General features: G+C 47.7%; 2 protein-coding genes across 2 annotated transcripts; both read left to right on the forward strand.

Moving 5' to 3' along the window:
- Window positions 1-410: 410 nt before the first annotated feature.
- On the forward strand, window positions 411-1,638 carry LOC133929741 (polygalacturonase inhibitor-like). Its single transcript, XM_062376526.1, has one exon. It carries the CDS (start codon window positions 452-454, stop codon window positions 1,466-1,468), a length of 1,017 nt encoding a protein of 338 aa, XP_062232510.1. The 5' UTR covers window positions 411-451; the 3' UTR covers window positions 1,469-1,638.
- Window positions 1,639-7,919: 6,281 nt separating this feature from the next.
- LOC133929655 (polygalacturonase inhibitor-like) lies at window positions 7,920-9,113 on the forward strand. Its single transcript, XM_062376447.1, has one exon. It carries the CDS (start codon window positions 7,928-7,930, stop codon window positions 8,939-8,941), a length of 1,014 nt encoding a protein of 337 aa, XP_062232431.1. The 5' UTR covers window positions 7,920-7,927; the 3' UTR covers window positions 8,942-9,113.

Below are 9,113 nucleotides of genomic sequence, written 5' to 3' on the forward strand. Positions count from 1 at the left end.
TTATACATTATAAGAGTTATTTCTTACACTTTCCCCTCGAAGAAATACTAGCTACAGTGCATTGGGAATTGGGAATGGAGTTAGCGTGAAATATCTGAGCGAGCGATCAAGTGACCGTCGCTGCCCATAACTTTCTGATCTCACACTGGAGAGAGAATCAAGTGCATGTCTGCATCTGTGTCCTCCACTAATATAATGCACTTTTTCCAATATACAGTAGTAATGTTTAATCGATGGGCTGAGTGCAGGTGCTCCCAACTCTTGCACTTTCCAAGCCTATATATACGTACGTATACATGCATGCATGCATCACTCCACAACTGAACTGACATGAAGTAGCTAGCTAGATAGTCGTGTAACTGGATGCAATCAAGCTAGTCAGTCAGTCACACTGCAGGTGATCGAGGTGATCACAAGAAGCTAAGCTAGCTCCATCATCGTATCGATCATCATGGTGGCCGGCTTTTCGCAGTCCCACCACGTCGTCTTCCTCGTCGCCGTGCTGCTCTCCTCCCTCCTCGCCGTCGCCACCTCGGCCTCCACGCAACAGTGCCACGACGAGGACAAGGCCGCGCTGCTCGCCGTCTACTCTGGCCTCGGCAGCCCCTACCACTTCGCCTCCTGGACCCCCGACACCTGGTGCTGCGACTGGTACGACGTCGACTGCGACAGCTCCACCGGCCGCGTCGTCGGCCTCTCCGTCTTCCAGGACGCCAACCTCACCGGCGCCATCCCCGACGCCATCGCAAACCTCACCCACCTCCGCACCCTCGTGCTGCGCCACATCCCAGGCCTCTCCGGCGCCATCCCGCACTCGCTGGCCCTGCTCTCCAACCTCTCGCAGCTCACCATCTCCTACACCGGCGTGTCCGGCCCCGTGCCGTCATTCCTGTCCCAGCTCACCGCGCTCACCTTCCTCGACCTCTCCTTCAACTCCCTCACGGGCGCCATCCCGGCCTCGCTCGCCGACCTCCCCAGCCTCTCCAGCATCAACCTCAGCCGCAACCGCCTCGCCGGCCCCATCCCGCCGCTGCTCCTCAGCAAGTCCCCCGACCAGGCCTACCTCTGCCTGTCGCACAACAACCTCTCCGGCACCATCCCCGCCGAGTTCGCTGCCGTCAACTTGTCGCACGTCGACCTGTCGCGCAACGCCCTCACCGGCGACGCGTCGGCCCTGTTGGGCGCGGCGAAGCCGCTGCAGCACCTCGACCTGTCCCGCAACGGCTTCCGGTTCAGCATGACCGGCGTGGAGCTGCCGGAGCAGCTGAGCTTCGTGGATGTGAGCCACAACGGCATCCGCGGCCGCATCCCGGCGCAGGTGGCTAACCTGAGCAACCTGCAGCAGTTGAACGTGAGCTACAACTGGCTGTGCGGCGAGGTTCCGGGGAGCATGGCGAGGTTCGATGTGTACAGCTTCCAGCACAACAAGTGCCTCTGCGGCGCTCCCCTTCCGGCCTGCCCCCGTTAGTTCGATCCCTAGCTTGATCGATGAAATTAATTAATAATACTCCGATCCACTCCATAATACTACTACTATTCACCACTGCAGCTAGCTAGACTGCACCTGCATCCATCTTCTCATGATCATGCATGCATATTAGCTAATAGCTAGGGATCGATCCATAACCCTGGAATTAACCAATCAACGTATAGATAATTAAAGTGACTGATCCCAGCATGCAGAATCGATTCTCAAGGTAAGACGATTAAATATATATATTAATGTGTTTGTGAGCTTGTACGTAGCTGCTCCATGAGTATGAGTATGTATATGGGTCATCTTCCTGTTTATTTCCTTGTACTGCATGTGAGTGAGATAACGTATGGTTTTCCTTCTTTTGTATGGATGCATGGCTTTTCTACAATCATACCATATCATTACCGCTACAGCGATCGGCTTTAAAATTCGTGATCTATATACCTATATTGATGGTTGGTAATGCTTTGCCTCGTATCAGCTTCAATTCCATATATAAAAAAACATCAAGATAACAAGAGGAGAGTTATCTAAAACTTCAATTCCATATATAAAAAAACATCAAGATAACAAGAGGAGAGTTATCTAAAATATCATCGATCGCTAATAATATTAATTGTGCCACTGCACTCGCCTAGATCAGTTGAAGTAGGCACAAGTGGGTTTGTTGACTGATACATCAAAATTAATACTCATCGGGCCTCGATCGATCATATGGTCCAATTTAGCATGGACTCAATTTTGCTCGCTGGCAAGCGCAACCATTATCTCTCTACGTCGGCCAAGAGATCCTAGAACATAGGTTTTCCGAGAACGTACCATGTAGAACTTATATAGTTGCCAAATGCAACAATTAATGAAGTACATCATCAAGCAAGCAAACAGGAATTCGTCGGGAATGTTATAGCTAGGCAGCATGAGTGGACCTAGAGATACACCACAACAGTAGCAACACCAAAAAGATAATCACAACCTTGATACAATAGCAATAGCAATAGCAACAACACTAAAGCAAGATACAACAAGAGGTAGCACTTTCTGCTAAATAGAGAAGACCATGTTTTATCCCCTTCGGAGTTTAGCTCACAGCGAGCAAACCACATATCCAAATGCCTTTCAATGAGTCCCCTATGAATTCGCCAATAAAATAAGCTAAATCAGACACCGTTAGACCCCCAAACCGAATTTCTACCAAAAGTGTGCACTGCTGAATCTACTGCTAACAGAGCTGTCAAACTACCCCTCAAATCTGGTGCTCCATTAACCAAATCCTCAATCCAACCATACAAATAAGAGAGATACAAGTATAGAACGAGCTCACCAAGTATGGTGCCAATCCAACCATGTTTCAGTCTCTGATCACAAGATTGATGAAGGTTGCACAATACACACAGATCTGGACAGCAAGCTTCTCCTTCTCTTCCTTCTTTCTTGTGTCTGCTTTTGTTGTTCTATGGGCTGCTACACACTCGGCTGTTGTTTTTCTTTGCTTGCTCACATCCTATCAACCTGAACAATGGTATAAGAGAGCTACTCTTGGGCTATTAGTTTCTTCATGTGGAGGGACATTTGGCCAAACAAACTCCCCCTCTCTACATCACAGACACTCACATCGCAGCAACACCGCCATCACCATGGTGGCACACATCAAGCTTCTATTTCTTGACCTTCTTGACCCACTTGCTTCTCAGAGCCTTCTTCTTGCCATTGGACAACTTCACAAACTCATCTTGCATGTGATTCTTTCTCTACTTCTTCACTTCCACTGCATCTGCATTTAAAGCATGCAAGTTTCACACCATCAGATAGCACCACGAACGTATCTACTGAATACCTGGTGGAAGGACTCCGATCTGAATGAGATCTTCTAAGTAGAATTGTTGGTGGCTTTTCCTGTATATATAGATGGATGCTGGTCTAGACCTCCAAATTCAGCATGCGGTTGGGTTTCACTCTCATCACTTGCACCATGCATATCATCAAGTGCACCTTCTACAACTTGCTGCGGAACTATAGTTGTAGGAATTGCGTCTTGCTCTTCGTGTTGTCGATCAACCATTACATTTTCCTTCACAATATCCTCAATTGTCTCATCTTCAAAAAAACAAGACAGCGTTTCTTCTCACAACTTTTCTTGCTATTGGATCAAACAACTTGTAGCTACCATCATCCATGCCATAGCTAAGAAATATGCATTGTTGTGTCTTCGGTTGAACCTTCTCATCTTGGGGATCACATACCAAGGCCTTGCACTCAAGCACCTCCAGGTGGTTATATGGGACTTCCTTATTGTGATTCCATACATTCTCATGAAGATCTTCCTTTTTTTCAATTCATAATTTTTAGTTGTATTTATGTTGATAGTATCACTGTCGGTTCGAGGTTACCAACCGGAAGTGATAGAACAACACCTCGTTTCCCACGCCACACGTATCGATACTATCAGTGCTAGTTGTAGTTGTGAACCGACAATGATAGTATATCATTGCTAGTTGTTTATTTGATCCGGTAGTAATAGTATAGCTACCTATACAACTGTCATTCTCCGTCCTTCTTCAACACTTAGCCGCTCCCGAGCCACCACACCAACGCCTCAGCTCCCTCCCTGCACCGCGACCTCCCTAGCCACCTCCACCGTGTGACCTCCTCCTCATCCACCCCGACGCCGACCTCCTCCACCCTGATGCCTCAGCTCCCTCCCTATTGCCATCACCCCAAGGTACTCCTCAATTGTTTCCTAGTCCTCCCTACAAATCTAAGAACTTAGATATGTGTTGCTACAAATGGTTACTAGATAGAATATTATTGAGCAAAAATAGATGATTAGTGGTAGAAAAAATATTTTTAGAGGCGTCATGCTGAATTTAGTTGAATTTTACTTATGTTTTGATGGATTATATTTCTTTTTATAGATCAAAACTAATACTCATCGAGTCTCGATCATATGGTACAATTTAGCATGGACTCAATTTTGCTTGCTAGCAAGCACAATCAAGAATATAGACGATTGTTAAACCGCTGATCTAACGAATTTGTTGAAGAATAGGAGATGCTTTAAGTAGATGAATCACAAGGGAAATACACAGAATTTTTAGATAGGTTCGGACCTACTTGAGGATAATAACTATACATCATGTTTGTCTTTTATAGATCTAAGTCTGTTGCAAATGGGGTGTAGCTAGTCTAAATGTATCTAAAACTAGTCGACGACTTCTTCTTTCGCTTCTGTTGGCTTGTGGTGCTCGGGTTCGAGTTGTCCTTCTCCCTCCGCAAGGTCCTTCAGCTCCGTATATGTATGGGGGTGTCGTACGTCCTCTGGACTCCTCCTTCCTATTCTTGGAGATAAAACCTTCATGATTACAGACTGTCTTGGGTACCTACTGGTAATTTTCTTTCTTTCAAAGATCTACTTTCTAGAGATAGAGATATGCTCAGAGAACTATGAAATAGCATAAGGTATTCAGATTTGGTAACTATCCATTATTCATCATCAGAGAACAAACATGACCCAACTCCTCTTAGGTTGGTATAGTATTTTTCTCTCTACACCTAGAACCTTTTCTTATGGGGACAGGTGCTCGCTGGCCAATGAGGAGCGAAGTTGTCGTGGGAATGGTGGTATGCAGCGGTGTAGAGGCTCCCCTCTACATATGAGGCACCTGACACCCCCAGAATCCGTCCAAACCAAAGAGTGTGATATATATAGTTACAGATGAAAATAAAGGGTAGCAACCGTACACAATTAATCCCTCATCTTGTGATGAGCTTTAAGGACAGTTTCAACCAACAGCTAGCAGTGGAATAATCAACACAACATGCACAATCGACATAATGATTTACGTAAAAATCCTCCTCCAAGAGGAGTAAAAACCACGAGGCAAACAACTCATCCCCAACCTTTTCCATTATAGAGTGATAATGGATAAGTGTCTTCTCTAGAACATCTAGGGATACACCACAACACCAACAATCGGTCTCGCACCGCTAGCACCAACACTTGCAAAACCTGTGGAACAAGATCGTACTTAAAATAAATTCTAAAATATCCACGTGAATTTACATTGGAAGTTTGAAATATGCTATCTAATCGAACTTCGAAAGGACACGCTTAGAAACCCCCTTTTTAGCCGGAAAGCACCCCTCCTGGTGGTCTGACCGCTCTCTGGTGGTCAGACCGCCAGAACGTGCAGTACCTAAAAGGGTCTCTGCCCGCGGGGAGTCTGATCGCCCCGTCTCGCGGTCCAACCATGACCCTGGGCGGTCCGACAATGACCCTGGGCGATCCGACCGTGAGAAGCCTTCAGAACCCCAGAACTCTTTGTACGATTGGTGGTCTGACAGCCACGCTCGCGGTCTGACCGCTAGAACACAGGAAGGTCTGTTGACCGCACTGCACTATTTTGGACATAACTTTCAAACCGCTTATCCAAACATGGTAAATAAATACATATAAGATATCTAGAGAAATTGTCTACAACTTTCATGTGGCGCGAAAATTCGAATTCTACCTCTATCACGCCAAATTTAAAAAGACTATCCGCTGTGCGGGTGATCCAATCCGGACCATGGCACTGTTTTGGCGATAACTCCCAATCTGTTTATCCAAATTAAACGAGACTAGCGCCATTGGAAAGATATCGACGAGACCTACAACTTTTGTTTTGGTGCTATATTGAGATTCTATACTATTTAATCCCAAAATTTTGATGAATAAATTTACAGAAATAACGCGTACCAAATCGATCTACCGCTTACAAATTTCGACGACGAAATCCTCCATCCAAATTAATCCACAACACTCTAGGGACTAATTAGAGATTAACCTTGTAGCGTGAATCACGAATCTGAACAAATCCGACAAAATCGCAAAATCCATCTTCTCTTTTCTCTTTTTCCCTTTTCTTTCCTTTTTCTTTTTCTTTTTTTTTTTCTTCCTTCCTTCCTCCTGGTGCTTGCTTCCTCTTTGCACCAAGGTAGTAGCTCACGGATTGGGCGGCTCCGGCAACGGCGAGCTCTGGCCGTGGCAACTCGGGATGCCGTCAGGACGGATCGGCGACGGGCTACCCGAGGGCGATGATGTGCACGACACGGCATAGCAGGGTGGCGGCGACGCGGACGACGCCGGCAGTCGGGTGGCGCGACAGCGGTCGGGGGCAGGACAGCGGCCGGCAGCTAGCGAAGTAGTGACGGACGGGCTAGGGTTAGGGTTAGGGCGGTCTAGGCTCGGGCATTGGACAACTCGGGCTTGATGCCTTTTATGCGGCGGCCGACCGACTCGGTCGGCTATGTTTTTTTTTCTTTCTAAACCTACGGTCTAGATTTATTGAGCTCACCACGGGTTATAAGGTGTCCGGAAGGAACGTTTGAATAGTAAAATGGATTCGTCGCGACAAGATCTACGTACCAACGGTTTCCGATCGTTCATCCGAGCTATGATTCGAGAAAACTACTTTTCACCATTTGAAATAACGCACGGACAACACCATTTCTTTCATAATTTTTGCATTGAATTTATCATAATATTCGGGTATTACATTCATTCCGAAGGGCATTGGAACGGGAGAAGATAGTGTTACGGCAGAATTTTATGGCCAGGATCGCTAGGGTTCAGTTAGTGAGTGAAAGGGATACATTTATTTGCAACCCACGTAAGATTGATAAATTCTAAGCCATTCCGTATATCATAATATGGTTAACCAGAATATCCCTTTTACAAACAAGTTATTGTTGAAGCATAAGATAGCCCTAAAAATCAAAATATTCATGTGGTACCTTCCTAAAGGTGTAATCCTAACAAGGACAATCCAATTAAGAGAAATCGGAAAGGTAGTAAAAAAATGCTGCTTTTGTAGAAAGAATGAGAATATTCAATATCTCTTCTTTGATTGTCTATTTGCAAGAGTAGTATGGCGTATAGTCCAGATAGCTCTAGGATTAAGCACATCTTATAGCATTTCTCACATGTATGGAGATTGGCTTCAAGTGTGGAACTTAAAAGAGACGGAAAATTGTTTGGTTGAGGCGGTTGCATTATGTTGATCTATCTTGCTATGCTAGAATGACGGTTGTTGATTTTTAAAATAAACACTTTCATGTAAGCAATTTTTAGAAGATATATTGGTTTGACGATACTACTAGTTGTTGCAGTATGATGATGAGGATGAAAAGAGCTATCCATAAAGCATGCTATGCTCGAGAGGTCATGGCATATTGGCATTGGAGATCTTATGCGCTCCTTGATATTTCAAACATTTGATATTTGACCAGACAGGAATTTGTTCTTGTCCTGGTCAAAGCTAGCCAGATTGAAGCTTGAGGTATTTGACCAGTGGGACGATGCAATTCTATTCCTGGTCAACTCTACTTGCCGCCCCCGCCCAGTATATGTAGCTACTCTATGGTGCAGCAGCAGAACAAACCAGAGCTGAGCTGAGCTGAGCTGAGCTGAGCATGCAGAGCTCCCCCAAGATGAAGACGACGGCCTTGCTCGTCCTCCTCCTGCTCACCTCCCTCCTCGCCGCCGCCTCCAGCAACAAGGACCGCTGCCACCCCGCCGACAAGGCCGCGCTGCTCGCCATCAAGGCTGCCCTCGGCAACCCTTACCACTTCGCATCCTGGACGCCTGACACGCCCTGCTGCGACTGGTACGACGTCGACTGCGACCCCTCCACCGGCCGCGTCGTCGGCCTCTCCGTCTTCCAGGACGCCAACCTCACCGGCACCATCCCTGACGCCATCGCCGGCCTCGTCCACCTCCAGAACCTCATGCTGCACCACCTCCCCGCGATCTCCGGCCCCATCCCGCCGGCCATCGCCAAGCTCTCCAACCTCTCGCTTCTCATCATCTCCTACACCGGCGTGTCCGGCCCCGTGCCGTCCTTCCTGGGCAAGCTCACCGCGCTCACCTTACTCGACCTCTCCTTCAACTCCCTCACGGGCGCCATCCCCGCGTCGCTCGCCGACCTCCCCAGCCTCTCCAGCATCGACCTCAGCCGCAACCGCCTCACGGGCTCCCTGCCGCCGCTGCTCTTCAGCAAGGCGCCGCAAGAGGCTTACCTAAGGCTGTCGCACAACAACCTCTCCGGCACCATCCCCGCCGAGTTCGCCGCCGTGAGCTTCGCGGAGGTCGACCTGTCGCGCAACGCATTCACCGGCGACGCCTCCGGTCTCTTTGGCCGGGCAAAGGCACTGCAACACCTGGACCTGTCGCGCAACGCCTTCAGCTTCGACCTCTCCGTCGTGGAGCTGCCGGAGCAGCTCGACTCCGTGGACTTGAGCCACAACGCCATCTACGGCGGCATCCCGGCGCAGGTGGCGAACTTGAGCAACCTGCAGTTCTTCAACGTGAGCTACAACCGGCTCTGCGGCGCGGTGCCCACCGGCGGCAACATGGCAAGATTCGATGCCTACTGCTACCAGCACAACAAGTGCTTGTGTGGAACTCCACTTCCGCCATGCAACTGATCTGATCCATCACCAGTTTTTAATTGTAATCTTTATTGTCATCGAAGAAATAAAATCATTCACATTATTATCCGTTGTAGCACTGATCGATGTAATGCTATGGATTAAAGACAAATGATCGACTTTCCCTTTGTTGGAATTCCGGTACCAAATTAAAGCAATTGCGATTCTA

Source organism: Phragmites australis, chromosome 9 (genome assembly GCF_958298935.1).
Source record: "Phragmites australis chromosome 9, lpPhrAust1.1, whole genome shotgun sequence".
Taxonomy (NCBI): Eukaryota; Viridiplantae; Streptophyta; class Magnoliopsida; order Poales; family Poaceae; genus Phragmites; species Phragmites australis.

What these genes read in the sequence shown, in the direction of transcription:
- LOC133929655 (XM_062376447.1), top strand. Translation starts at nt 7,928, where the DNA reads ATGCAGAGCTCCCCCAAGATGAAGACGACGGCCTTGCTCGTCCTCCTC.
- LOC133929741 (XM_062376526.1), top strand. Translation starts at nt 452, where the DNA reads ATGGTGGCCGGCTTTTCGCAGTCCCACCACGTCGTCTTCCTCGTCGCC.